We start from the raw sequence: 15328 nt of genomic DNA, 5'->3' as shown, positions 1-15328 counted from the left end.
TTTCCTAGTCCATTCTTTCATTCTGCTAGATGACTATTTTATGCCTCTCCTCTTTCCTTACACTTGGAACACCTCCTTTCTTATTCTTAATTAGCAGATCACCTTGTGTCCTAAAAGCTATCAGAAGAGAGCTTCCACAGCTATTCCCAGCACTCATACTAGCACATTGTGTCTTTGCTGATACATTTTCTCTTCTTTCTCTCCTTTTACTTAGGCATAGTATCCATGACCCTAACAGAACAGCCGCTCCAGTAATACTAAATTGCATCCCCTCTCAAGGATATTGCTCCAGGAATTTCTTCTTCTTTTTTTTGCATTATTACTTTGTCCCCTCTCTATTGGATATTTCCTTCATCATACAAATATGTTATAATATTTATAGTCTCAAAAAAAATCAAAAACCAAAACCTAAAACCCTCTGTTGACCCCACTTCCCTGTTTAGGTATTGCTCCTGTTTCTTTTTATCTCCAGTTCTCCTCTCACTTTGTTGAACCCGCTCCTATGAAGCTTTGATTCTCTCCCCTTCACTGAAAAAGCACTTGTCAAGGGCACCACTAATGTCCATGTTGCTAAATCCATATTTCAGTTCTGAGACCTCATGCCATTGGACTTGATTGTTCCTTCCTTCCAAACAGTTCTTTGCTTGGCTTTCACAGCCTGCACTTTTCTGCTTTTACTCCTCAGTCTCCTGGCATTTGTTTTAGGGCTTGATGCTCAAACTTTTTCTCTAAAGCCACTTACTTTGTAGGTAATCTCATCATGTCTAAAGGCTTTAAATCTCATCTCTATGAAATAATGACTTCCTAATTTTTTTCTCTTATCTTGTTTTTTTGTCCTTGGACTCCAGACTTGTATATCCAACAATCTACCTGTATCTTCACTGGGATGTTTAATTGGAAAATCAAACTGTGCATGTCGGAAATCAAAGTCGTCATTCTTTTCCTCATACTTGCTCTTCCTTTGTTTTTTTTTTCCATCTCACTAAATGGCAGTTTCTTTCTTCTAGTTGCTTGGGCTAAAAACGTTGAAGTATTTTTTGATTCTGTTTTATTCATACTGCACGTTTAATTCTAAAATAATCTTTATTGCTCCCTGCAAATCATGTTCTAGATTCGGAGCCTTTTTACCACCTTCCCTAGTCCAAGCCACCCCTAGCCATAGCCCTCAAACTCATCTCCTTGCTTTAGCTCTTGTGACCTTTCACCCTCTATACAGTCTATTTCTGACATTGTAGTCAAGTTGATCATATTGTTGATATTCCTTGAATTTGCCAGCAGGCCCTTGCCTCAGGGTCATTGCTCTCCTTCAGGGTTTCACTAGATGGCACTCTTTCTTCCTTTCTCTCTCTCTCTCTCTTCCCCCTCTCCTCCCCCCTCATTCTCTCCCTCTCTTTCTTTTGTATATGCTTCCACCTACATGGTGCAGCTATCTTTTTTTTTAAATTAAATTTATCGGGGTGACATAAGTTAATAAAATGATATAGGTTTTAAGTGTATAGTTTAATAATACGTCATACACACACACACACACACATATATATTGTATTGTGTGTTCACCACCCAAAATTAAATTCTTCTCTCACCATGTATTTGACCCCCTTTACTCTTATTTACCTCCCCTCCTTCCCCCTGCCCTTCCTTCTGGTAACCACTAAACTGTTGTCCATGTCCGTGAATCTCCGTTTGTTTGTTGCTTTTTTTTTTTATATTCCACATATAAGTGAAATCATATGGTTTTCAGCTTTTTCTATCTGACTGATTTCACCTAGCATGATAATCTCAAGATCCATTCATGTGATGGCCTGAACATACACTTCTCCCAAGGAGACATACAAATGGCCAATGGTCATATGAAAAGATGCTTATCTTAATTAGCTACTAGTGAAATGCAAATTAAAACCTCAACGAGATACCACCTCACACCTGTTAGAATGGCTATCAACAGGACAAATAATAACAAGTGTTGGAGAGGTTGTGGGGAAAAAGGAAACCTTATACACTGCTGGTGGGAATATACAGCCACTATGGAAAACAATATGGAGGTTTTTCAGAAAATTAAGAATAGAGTTACCATATGACCCAGCAATCCCTCTTCTGGGTATTTACCCAGAAAATTTGAAAAGACTTATCTGTAAAGATTTATGCACCCCAATGTTCGTAGCAGGGTTATTCATGGTGGCCAAGACATGGAAACAACTGGTGTCCTTTGATAGATGGTTGGATAAAGAAGATGTGGTACATATATACAATGAATATTACTCAGCCATAAGAAAAAAATGAAATAATGCCATTTGTGACAGCATAGATGTCACTTTTTCATTGAGACTTTCTCTTTTTTAAGGGAGAACTTTTTTTTTTAATATCACTTTGCTATATTCCTTATCCTCTATACCTACTTTAATTTTCTTCATAGATTTTATCACCATGTAACCTATTTATTTTATATATTTTACTTAATTATTTTAACATAAATTCAATGAGGACTGATATTTTTATATCTTTAGTTCACTTCTTATTCCAAGCACCTAGAAAAGAGTCTAGAATAAAGTAGACATTAAAAAAAAAATGTGTTGGATGAATAAATGAGTAAATGAATGAGTAAATACAATGTCATTGAAATGTATGTGCCATTTGAACCAGCAATTTTATTCCTATTATTTTTTAGTCCAAGAAGATAATTGCTCATATGCACAAAGAAATGTGTATTGAAGCATTTTTATTAAGAATGGAAAACTGGAACTAATAATAGGAAGTTGGATACTACATTGTGGCACAGCTATACTACAGAATACCATGCAACCATTAAGAGGATTTGGCTTTACTTGTAATGACATGGAAAGTTGATCACAGTGCATGGTTGAGTGAAAAAAACTGCAAAAAGTTAATATTGTTCATCTCTTGCCAGCAAGACTCTTAGTGATCTTATTTTCCTCCCTCATGCTTTTGTGTATTTTCTAAATTTTTTCTAATTATAACCTATTATTTTGTCAGAAAATTATATATATTTATGCATATATCTGTTTATAAACCAAGTCGTCAACTCTTTGACAAGTAGCCATAAGCCTTCACTCTTTCTGCTTATTTTTTCTATAAGGCAGGTATATTTAGCTTGGAGTCCACGAATGGACTTCGTGACATCTGTGAACCCCTTGTAAAATCTGTCAGCCACATTTTCTACATTTAGATTATCATTTCCAGATTATCAAAGTAGTCCATATACCCTACTGGGTTTTCCTCAATGATAATGTGCCCTTGCATTCATTCTTGATTAAATAGAGACTGTCACTTCTTTGAACCCTTCTCTCTAGTCTTTTTCTAATTTTCGGTCTAAGTTGAGGTACTGGGAGATACTACCCTTTATTTCAACTCCTTAACTCTCATGGTACCCTTGTGCTGTAGACTATCCACTTATTATCAGTGCTTTATCATATCTGTTTTTTCTCAATCCTTGTATAAGACCTTCCTCAAATTGATAATTCTAAAATACACACAGTACCATTAAATCCTCCTCCCTTCTAAGATCATAGCTCAAAATGTTGTTTTTTAGAATTTGTTTATGTCTTACTAACCTTATCATTAATAGTAATAAACTATCTCCATTTCATGAGTGACCATTTTTCCTTTTAATTTTATTGTAAACTCAGATATGTAGAGTAATAAGATGAGATGTTTTTCAAGCCATCATGTTGTATTTCAGGGCTTTAATCACGAATTAATTCCATTTACTACTGATCTTTTCCCTCAGTGATAGAATTTGGCTCCTAGCTATATTATTAATGAAGAAGTTTTGTTATCCTCACTGATCTAGCTACATTTCTCTTCTTGCAGCAAGACTTTTATAATAGTATTATTATTAATTTTAAAATGGCTAAAGCTTGATTTTCACTTAATAATGTATTTATTAATGGGCATCTCTAATCTTCCGTGTTATTTGGCCTTGTTCATTGTCACATCCTCAGTGCTCATAGTAATTATTTGCTGGACTAAATGAACTAATAAATCATAGTTTTTTTTTTTTTTAAAAACTTTTTATGCTTGAATATAAAGAAAGTCTTTGTTTTATAAAAATTAAATGGCCTCAGGAAGTCATGAATTGTTGGTCACTGGGTGTATTCAAACAAACTAGGTGACCAATTGATGAGAATTTCATAGATGAGATTCAAGTATTATTTGAGTAGATTTTCATTTAAATTACTTTCTGCTTGAGATTCATGCTTGTTCCAATTAAAATCCACCCTGAAAATTCGCTGGTTTAAATTGCATACATAAATATGTCATAGGAAGTATAAATCGTAATTGTGGCATGTGTGGAGTGCTTACTCTTTATCAGCAACGGTGCAAAGTGCAAGCTCTGACATCTCTCATTCATTGAATTCTTAAAATGATCATATATGGTTACAACTTTTATTACTCCTATTTAATAGGGGAGGAAACTGAGGCTTGGAGAAGATTTTTAACTTGCCAGGTTAGTAACCTATAGAGACAGGGTTAAGACTCTGAGGCCTCTTAAATTGCTATATTGTACTGCTTTGCTGATGATCAAATACTATTTAAAAACAAACAACAACATTTAACAAAAATAGAATCAACATGGTTCTAATGAGGGATGCCAAAAAATACACTTTTTTCTTCCCACTCTCCCATCTCCCTTAATATCTGAGGGAATCACTAGAAATGACAAAGTGAAAGTTAATTTTCTGTAACAAATGAATAAGTCCACCTAACACAGTAATTTTGGCCCTACCACAGGACTTTACTTTTCATATTTCATTGGCTGTCCTAGAGCCCCTATAATACCAGTGCTGTCAACTAATTCTTTCACTTAAAAATGTATTCAAATTGCTTCTTATTCACAGAATTGGTAATAAGAAGCTGGACTTTATAAATGATGCCTAACTGAGATTATTGACAAATAATACAAATCGTTACCATTTATTGGGTTCTTACTATGTTTCAGACACCTACTATATATGAATTATCACACTGAATTCTTGTTTTATAGATAAGGAAACTGAGGCATGAGAGGTTGGGTCATAGGTAGTGAGCTGGGTTTCCAATTCCGCAGCCTGCGCATATAACTTCTTTGCAATCGTGCCATCCAAGAACTACAGTAATGATATTTTTGACATAGATGTGCATGTGGTTTTTCTTCAAGTGGCCAATTTACAGCTGGCTTGTGGTTTAATGTACTGAGATGATCTGATCTTTTTTTCTATTTAAGTTTTTATTTAAGGCAGCAGAAAAATTCTCATTTCATGTTGTGTGAAACCTTTCTGTCAGATGAAACATAACCTCATTTTTATCCTTTAATCTTGAGTTGTGAAGGAAGTTGTTGAAATGAATGTTGTCTTACCACTGTTGCCTCCTTCTCTGAAACTTAATCTTAAGTTAGTTTATACTTCTGCCAATGCAAAAGATATTTGTGTAACAAGGCTATAAATTATTATAAAGAGTTAACTTTATTTCTGATTTTAGTTACCCCTCAAAGTTATGAATAACAAATCAGGGAGACATATGTTCAGTTGTGAGAAATTATCAAATTATCTTCTTGGGATTTAAAATGTGATTTTTAAATAAGATAGTAAATACTCATTAAAGATAAAAGGAACAATATAAATGTCTAACCAATGTACTGTATACTTGAAACTAATAATAAAATAAAATTTAAAAAAAGGTCAGTGAGAACTGAAAAAAAAATGAAAAAAAGATAAAAGGAAAAATAAATACAATAAAAAGGTTAAAAATCACTCATAGTTCCATCACTCAAACAATCACTTTAAAAAAATGTTGATACATTTTATTCCGATTACACATTTTCCCCATGGTCACAATGGTAATGAATCAGTAAGTGTTCTTAGTTGTAAGGTTACTTTGCAGGTAGTGGTTGGGGAAGACAGCTTACAGAACTGATGGGAGCCTGAGGCACCAGCATTTGGAATAGGCAATAGCCAAAGGTGCCCTGGTGGACCAGCAAGCAGGATGCAAAGCAACTTTAATATAACTGATGGATGTTGCTGCCCCTGGCACAGTGCAGTTCCCTTTCCCTCCCTTCCTTGCTGTGCTCCATCAAGGTTCTGAGTCTCAAGGAAGAGTGTCTGTTTAGTGGTTACCAGAGGGAAAAGGAGTTGGAGGGAAGTAGATAAGAGTAAAGGGAATCAAATACATGGTGACAGAAGGAGATTTGAATTTGAGTGGTGAAAACACAATGCAATGTACATATGATGTATTATTGAATGGTACACTTGAAACGTATATAATTTTATTAACCAATGTCAAGGCTTTCCTCCCAATGAGATGTCACCAGTGAGCAACAGTGGAGTTTCAGAAATGAATATGACTGTTACTAGAAAATGGCTTCATTAAAATGGGCCCAGTGTTTATTTACAGATACTTTTTAACTTATAATTATGTGATAGAAATACTTTCTTGTGATTTCATGTCTTCATACAAATTTGCACATCTTAATAGTGACTGGTTTTTAATGTACGGATCAACTCCTTTCAATCTGTTTTACCTTATTTTAATGAGTTAATATTTATTGAATAAATGAATGTCCCAGACACACTTCTAACAGTTTTACATAATTAATTTTTCTCTTTACTAATATTTTTGTATATTATATATCTATTTCATTTTTAAAAACTCAAATGAATGATGCTAATGAAAATGTAACTTTTGATCAAATATTTAACTTCTGAAAGGTTGTTCTTGTTCGTTGGGCGTAGTGTCAATCTCATTGTTATTAAAGCTGCTTTAGTACCTCAAGTTCAGGAATTTAATACAGGTGCCATTTCCAGTAATATCTACAGGAGGACAGCAATAATAGGGTTATTGCCTTGATGTATTAAGAACTGACAAGCATGTAGCAATGGGTCAGTGTGTTTGCTGATTTACTTTTTAAAAAATGAAATACCTCTCTATCACAGAATTCAGTAGCCAAATTGATTAAATCATGAAAACTTGTTATCAAATAATAACATAGAAAGGATTCCCTGGTTGGTGGTTTCTGGATAAAAATCTAAACAAGTTCGCATTATATTCTCAATAACTTCTAAACATGATTTATATTTATTTTTTATTCTTAAAATGTAATTTTTACTATATTACATGAAAGAAGTAATGCATAATTAATGAAGAAATTCAAGGATATGAAAGTGTATGAAAGATTCATCACAGCCTTTCTCCCTAATTGTACTCCTCTGAGGTAACTACTGTTAACATTCGACATGTGTTCTTCTTGATCTTTTTTTCTCTAAACACACACCTGCATGCATGTGTACGCTCACACACAGAGTTTTATCAAGCAAAATGAGATTCTGTAGAGATACTTAGCAGTAAACTATAGCATTATTTTATGTCAGAACCTCATTCTTTTGCAGAGTGGCATAGTGTTCCTGAATGTGGATGTATTGTAATTCTTCTATGAGTGGATAATTGGTATATTATCAGATTTTCACTATTTTAAATAAATCTGCAGTCAGAACTTTCTGCGTATGTCATTGCTAATTTTGTGCTGCTATTTTGCAAGATAGATTTTTAGGTTTGGTATTGCTGATTTAAAGAATATGCATATTTATTCTATTGATAGATTTACTGAACTGCCTTTTAAGAAGTCCCTGTCAGTTTATTTTGCCACAAATAGTGTATCAGAGTGCTAATTTCTCCATATTCTAATTGACACTGGATATTATTAATCATTTTGATTATTGTTAATCTGATTGGTGAATCCATTAAGTTGCTTCTTCTTATTGATTTGCAGTTGCTCTTCATAAATTATGGCTGTTAACTTCTGATTTATCATATGTTTAATTTTGCCTTACACAATGTCATTTGTTATTTAATTTTATTTATAACATTTTTTTTTCTGTTGAGAAAATTTAAAATTTTATGTAACTATAGTTAATCTATGTCTTACTTTATGGTTTCTGTAGTATTATAATTCCTTCTTTCATTTAGTTATGGCTAATTTTCTTCTTCTACAGATTATTCCTAGCAGCATGCAAACATGTGTAGTATTTGTTACCAATTAAAATAAATAAAACCCTACTTTCAGCTACCTTCCCATTCCTCACAAAGTGTCTGTACTGGTTATTTCATTTCCCTCTGGGTGGGGGAGTGGAAGATTCACCTTCCTATGTGGTCTTTACTGACATAGTGGTAGGGATGGTCTGATTACTGCTTGGTGATTGTGAAAGCCCTGAACCCCTACTATGCTTCCTCTGACACCATCCCAGTGGGGAAGGGGAAAGTGTGCATTTTTATTGCCAGATAAAGGTGGAAGACCAAGCTCTTGTTCATGGCGTCTCCACTGATGCCATGGGGGGCCTTATTACTAGCCAGCTGGGTAAAAATCTTGACTCTCTACTCATCCTCCCCTTTCACTGCCCTAGTGGAAGTGTGGGGTATATCATTTTTCTCAAGAGGATGGAAATCTAGTCTTCCCCACCTAGCCTTTGCTGGAATGGTTGAAGATGGGGCCACAGTTTTTTTCTCTGGTGTTTGACTGGAATAGAGTGGTTATTCTCTATAAGTTTTTGTCTCGCTAGTCTTCCCCTTTGTTGGTACTTTGGCTAGAAAGAGCAGGCTTTTGTTGGGGCTTTTATTTTGGTCTGCATTTGTTGATATTTCCAGGTTGCTAGCTTCTTCAGCTGCAAGTCTGGATATATGAGGCAAAAAGAAAACCTAGGAAACTCATCACTGTGTTACTCTTCGGGTCCTGAGGTCTTTGCTGGTTTTCTTTCTTTTCTCCATCTTTCAGACTCTTCTTATGTTTTATAATATAATGTCTAGTTGTATTTAGTGAGAAGAATAGAGAAAGCATATCTACTCCATTTTTCTGGAGATGGAGGTTATATCAGTCATTTTTGAACTTTATTTTCAATGGGTCCCATATGGCTCTTCTCTGTGCAGATACCTGGAACTAGAAAGCAGTGGCCATCGGAATGAAGTCAGACTGCATTACCGCTCAGGCAGTCACCACCCTCACACAGAAGTGTTTCCTTACATTTTGGCTGATGACAAGTGGCACAAACTCTCCTTAGCCATCAGTGCCTCCCATTTGATTTTATACATTGACTGCAATAAGTAAGTGAAATGTTCTCAGTTCAAGAAATAAAGTATTCTAAGGACTGACTTGTAACTCATATTACTTATCTGATATTTCTCTTTCTGCAGAATATATGAAAGAGTGGTGGAAAAGCCCTCCACAGACTTGCCTCTGGGCACAACATTTTGGCTGGGACAGAGAAATAATGCACATGGATATTTTAAGGTATCTTTTGACTAAAGTCTGAGTATAAAGTGTAAATATAAATGCTTTCTCATGAGTTTGGAAAAGTATATTTCACTTTTTATTGTGTGAAACAAAATAATTTGATTTGTATAGTTTTTTTTTTCTTATTTATGTTTATTTCTATTTTTGTTTTTCACACTGGTGTTTTATTTAGCCAGCCAACACTACTTACTCTTTTTTATCCCTAATGAGTTTGCTCTTTAGACATTACAGAGATGATTACAAGGCTGCAATCAGGGCAGTTAACGTATCATTCTTGAAATTAGGCATTTAAAGTAATCAAAGTCTAAAATGTTAGTATAGGAATGAACTCTCCACTACTGAAATATAACCTTTGATGATACTATCACAGGGATGTTAATCATAGGTGATTGAAAGCTTTTCAATATTCATTATTAGTGATCTCTTGTACTCTATAAAATGAGAAAGGAATACATATATTTGCACAAATCTATCAAAACTAGAAAGCAGATATAATTCACTCCATAGAATTTCATCATTGTAGAAGATCTAAAATACATCCCACTTAACTCTCTGTATTTAAAGGCTGAAGAAATAAAGTCCAGAAAATTGCTTGACTTCAATCCCATAGTGTAATCATTTTTCCTCAGTGACTATGACAGTGCCTACAATACACAAGTAGCCTGGCAAATGGTTGTTAAATAAGAGAATGATAGGTGGGTGATGTGTCCAATTTATGGATATTTAGGTTGGGTAGGTACCAGTAACTTTAAAATTTCATTCTAAGCAAGATTTATAATCCTAGAAAGGTGTTTTTAAAACTTACTTAAACGTTGTCTGTTATCTGGAAACCAGGTGCTTTGAATATGTAATTCTATCCTACTCTTGCTGGCCCTGATGCCGGGTCTTTTTTTCCTCTTTTAAATATACATAAATCTGCTCATAGAGGTTAAGTAGGTTCTCCAAAACTAGTCATGGGGAATTGATCCCATTGTTGCAAATCCTGAAAAATCAATGTTCTTTTCCCATGTAAGGGATGGCAAATTTGTGCCGTGAGTGCTAAGTCTCTTCTCCATTTAATTATTACAGTCTTTTCTATGGAGTCCAGATATGGCCTCAGAATCCTTTTTACACATCAATTATGGGTTCTACTCTAGGTATCATACTTTTTATTGAAGGTTGTGAATGGTACCCACTAGAGTTGTGCAGTGCACATGTTGCTGCTTCTAAGGGATGGGAGTATGTATACAAGTTGCCTCCTTAATCTAAACCTCAGCAAAGAGCAGATCCAGAGGTTACCATTAGGTATACTAAAATATCTATAATTCACATTGGCACACTTTTTGTACCACACTATTAATCAGGTTAAACATATAGAAGATATACAGGCCTGTATTTGGTTAATCTTTGTCGGTACATTTAAAATTGTCTTGATAATATATTGGTTCTGTCACCCCTGTCATTAAATATTCTGTTTACATTTTTCAAAGAGATAAAGTGAAATATTAATTAAAGAAAATATATAAAAGATGAAGGAAGAGAGAAGAGTGGTGGATGAAAGGAACAGCTGGAGTGTGTCTGAGGAGGTCATTTTTGAGTTACCATTTGGCCTTTGCTTTAAGAGCCCCATAAGCTAGCAGCTAATTATATCTTAATGACTAAGGATGTGTGTAAATTTTGCCTATACACATGTAATGCAGACTTCTGTGTAAAATGGGTTATTTCCAGCTGGCATTTAAAAAAAATTAATGCTCAACTTTCTATATTTCCTAAGGACTGATCACTAAGTCTTGTGCAGCTGTTTAATAAATCTGTTGTCTTTTTTGAGTTGAGAAATTAGTTTTAAAAGATTCAGCTGAAAAATGAGAAATGATCAAATAAGCATTGCTTTTATGATTCAGTTTTTCTATTCTATTCTTTTGACGATTGCAGTTAATTTAAAATTGTTATCAGTTTCACTGTTGCTGAAACCAACAGTGATTTTCAGGTTGAGTTTTAAAGGTCATTTTCAAGCCTTACTTCAGTGGCTAACTAAAAATAACTTTTCAAAACAACATGACTATTGCCTCTTAATTATATCTTGACATTTAATCTTAAGATTTAAAAAATATTATGAATAAGAGAGTACATGGGTAATCATCTATTTTGCTTCATGTATTTCTTTCCCTTTGGTTTGAAGTTAAAGCAATGCATTCAAAAAGATTTTACTAATAGATTTGGGTGAGTCTATCCTGCAACGTTTTCCTTCATGAATTTGACTGTTGAACATAATTTAGGTAAATGAAAGTACTTTTTTTAATTTATTTTTCACACAGGGTATAATGCAAGATGTGCAATTGCTTGTCATGCCCCAAGGATTTATTGCTCAGTGCCCAGATCTTAATCGCAGTAAGTCCATTAGTTTCTGCACTATGTGATGAAAAGTGTGCTTCTTGCTTAATTTTGTCCAGAATGTCAGTTTGAAATTGGAGTTCACCTATATGAGTTGTCAGCATAGACTTAACCAGGTTGAAGCCCTTGTAAATGCAACTTGACCAATGTAGTGTTTGTAATTTCAGCCTGTCCAACTTGCAATGACTTCCATGGACTCGTGCAAAAAATTATGGAGCTGCAGGACATTTTAGCGAAAACATCAGCCAAGGTAAAAGCTACTTAGAAATAAGCGTGAATAGCTCAAAAATTCTTGAGGTTCTTATATAACCACAGGGGTTCACCTTTGATTCTTATACCATACTCTTTGCTAGGGCTAAATCTAAATCTAAATCCTTGCCTAAGGAAAGGGCTTACACATATTCAAACCCTGACCATCTGTGTAACAGATGACAGTAAATCAGGAATGACACAGATTACCTGGTTTTTACACAGCTTACTACAACAGGCTTTATTGTTTAATTTAGTATTTACTTTGTGTTTTTCTTTATAAAGAAGGAGACATGAGGATATTGTAAAAATATGGACACTAGGATTATGTCAAGGAAATGGTCTCACAAATGCTTTCTACTACTGTTACAGTTATAGGATAATTTACTGTCTTAAGCATCATATATCAAATTTACCTATAATTTCATCAGACGTCATTTTGCATAGTTGTTACTGATAACTTGAAAGGTGTGATGTACATGAATGATTTGTTTCTGACACAATACAAATTCTAAAATTTATGTTTTCACTTCAGTAAACATTCATGAAATTAAACATTTTTAAAAATGGAAAGTGCTTCTCTATTTGTGGGTGAATCTATTTTGACTTAGCCTTCATTTCTATCTTCTAAATTATGTTTTTTTTTCCCCCAAAGGCAGGGAGCAAATTTATAAAAAGAAAGAGGAAAAAAATCTTTTTAATTAAAGGCTTAAATATTTTTATAACAAATAACTGATGGGCACAGCCATCATGACTGCTATACACTAAAAAAAAAAAAAAAAAAAAATCAGATGCCTACTGGAGTGTTTTGCATTTCTGCATTGCTGGAATGGTGAATAATAGGAATCCCTTCCTTTGTGCCACAGCTGTCTCGAGCTGAACAGAAGATGAATAGATTGGATCAGTGCTATTGTGAAAGGACTTGCACCATGAAGGGAACCACCTACCGAGAATTTGAGTCCTGGACAGACGGCTGTAAGAACTGCACATGCCTGGTATGGTTTCCACTGGAGTTCAGACTAAGGAAACTCAGATACCCTGATTCTTTAAAAATTTATTAAAATAATGTAATCCTGAAAATTTCAAGACCCATTTCCTCAAGACACAACCTTAAAGTTCTAGCAAACTGGTCAAATCTAAAGAACCGTGTGTTGCATTATTAAAGACACTTTCTAGCCTATAAAGACGATTATGGTTTAGGAATACTATAAAAGTTAAGTTTATTGGTACACACATGAAGTTAGCAATTTCAATTGAGTTAGTAAGGTGATTCCCAAAGGACTCTATTCTGTTATCCTCAACATTTCCAGGAGCTTTCACCTCATGTGTTTATTAATGTATTTTAATAAAGCTAAATTAAAGACAGCATACAATAATGTGACCATATTGGTTCATATAAACATATAATGGAGTTTAAATAAATAAGTTAATCTTTAAGTTTACTAAGATAGTGGAATACAAATTATAGTTTCAATGAATACTGATTTCTCTAATTGCTCACTAATAAAATAGGATATTTAGTACATTATGATTTAAAAAATATATGTTCAATTTCGAAGAAACATTCATGACTGGTTTTAAACTTTTAAATTCCACATGAATTTATTAAAATGGGTCGACTGGAAAGAAATTAGAAGTCTATGTGAATTAGTCTTTAAAAAATTTTTTTCCCAAGTTCATCAACTTTATTCAAAGCAGAATACCATAGATGTAAAAAAGTTAAAGGTAGTTCTGAAATTAAGTATGTGTGCACATGTGTGTGTGTGCACCCATATATGGTTTTCTATTCAGGAATGCATTACATTTCTACCAAAATTATAGCATTTTATAAATACAGTAAAGCCTTCTCAATTTGTTAAATGGAGGTCAACAGTCCAACTGAGTAAAATACGAGAGGTATAGTGAGGTCGATAAAATGACTAAAAAAGCAGCGAGCAATCTAGGAGTTCTGGATGACTGTCAGAAAACAAATTCCTTGCCTTTCTGTCTGCAACTTGGCACCTCTTGTGGTGGTAGCCTGTCCCATCTTAAATATCCCTGGGAAGATTCTGAGTCCTAAGACTGGGTTTCCAGAATGGCAGTAGCTATTCCGTAAATCTCTTGGTTTGTTGGTGCTAATTTTGTGAGTAATCTGGGGAGACGTGCGTGCCCCAGACTTACCCATTGCCTGCTATTTTCCTTCACTGTGTGCCTTTTCCCTCCACTCATGTCCTCATCCATCTTACTAAACAAACTGAGAACTCTGGCTCAGTTACCATTAGTTGCTGGACATGTTATGACCCAATTTGTATTACTGTGGGTCTCTGTATTATGAGTTCTATTGTATAATAACCAAAGAGAATAGAGGTATTTATAACCTTTTATGTGAAGAGATTGAAATTTAAGAAACATTTAAAAATACTTGAAGACTACCAAACTATAACTTGGAAATTCTTTAAATATTGTTTTCTTCTCAGAATGGAACCATCCAGTGTGAAACTCTGATCTGCCCGAATCCTGACTGCCCACTTAAGTCGGCTCTTGCATACGTGGATGGCAGGTGCTGTAAAGAATGCAAATGTGAGCATAACTTTTATGATGAATACTTTCTTTGGCAATAAAGCCTTGTGTTAATAGCCACCCTTCACTGGTTTAATCTGGGAAGGCTAAAAAGCTTCTAGAAGTGATGGAAATAGGAAGAATACCTTCTTTATTTTGGTTGATCAGTTATTTTTAATTTAAAAATGTTCTACTTTATTCTAGCAAGAATTTTTTTTCTTGGAGAATCTATTCTGTACAATGACAATAATAGAAAGATGTGTAAAAAACTTAGTGGAAGGCATTTCTCTCATTACACTTCTTGATATAAATACCTTCCAAATAGGTCAAGAATGGTCCACTCTCAGCTATGAAAACCAAGGAAATCAATGATACAAGTGACTTAACAGATGACACACTAACTCCATTGGCCCAAACCACAGAAATTCACATTGTTATAGGATTATCCAGTGTGGACAAGGCCATGGCCTTTTTATTCATAAAAAGAGGCTCACACCACTGAGTGAGGAAGCTGCCCTGCCTTTTAGCAGCTATGCAGTTCATGTCAGGAAATGCTCTTTGAATTTGTAGATATCCTGAATGAGTTCTGTATCATTCATTCAATAACATAAAGCATTGCATTTGTGTTATTTATACTTTAAAAGACTGCCCTTAAATTCTTATCAAAAGGAGCATTTAAAATTCAGCTATTTTTTTTCTTTTTTTACAAATGAATAATAACATAAGAAAACTGAGTTATAAAGTTTGTAGAATATATAGGTATATAAGTGCATATACAAGCTTTGTAAGTGCAATGTAATCATTCACACACATACAAAGACAGAGAGAAAGGGAAGGGAAGGGAAGGGACAGTGAGAGGAAAGAGGGAGAGAATGAATGGCTGCTTTTGCTAAGGTT

At 34.2% G+C, this 15328-nt stretch overlaps 1 protein-coding gene across 3 annotated transcripts in view; it reads left to right on the top strand.

Moving 5' to 3' along the window:
* NELL2 (neural EGFL like 2) overlaps positions 1-15328 on the top strand; it is a 298065-nt gene that overhangs the window by 67588 nt on the left and 215149 nt on the right. For all 3 annotated transcript variants that reach the window (XM_011368178.1, XM_011368179.1, XM_011368180.1), the window contains 6 exons: positions 8911-9084; positions 9175-9271; positions 11569-11641; positions 11812-11894; positions 12760-12888; positions 14350-14452. In XM_011368178.1, coding sequence (XP_011366480.1) covers positions 8911-9084; positions 9175-9271; positions 11569-11641; positions 11812-11894; positions 12760-12888; positions 14350-14452 — 659 coding nt within the window. The remainder of the gene's footprint in view (positions 1-8910; positions 9085-9174; positions 9272-11568; positions 11642-11811; positions 11895-12759; positions 12889-14349; positions 14453-15328) is intronic.

The sequence above is a fragment of the Pteropus vampyrus genome, unplaced genomic scaffold (genome assembly GCF_000151845.1).
Source record: "Pteropus vampyrus isolate Shadow unplaced genomic scaffold, Pvam_2.0 Scaffold140, whole genome shotgun sequence".
Lineage (NCBI taxonomy): Eukaryota > Metazoa > Chordata > Mammalia > Chiroptera > Pteropodidae > Pteropus > Pteropus vampyrus.
Note: the sequence above shows the minus strand (reverse complement) of the source record. Positions and strands in the feature narration are given on the sequence as shown.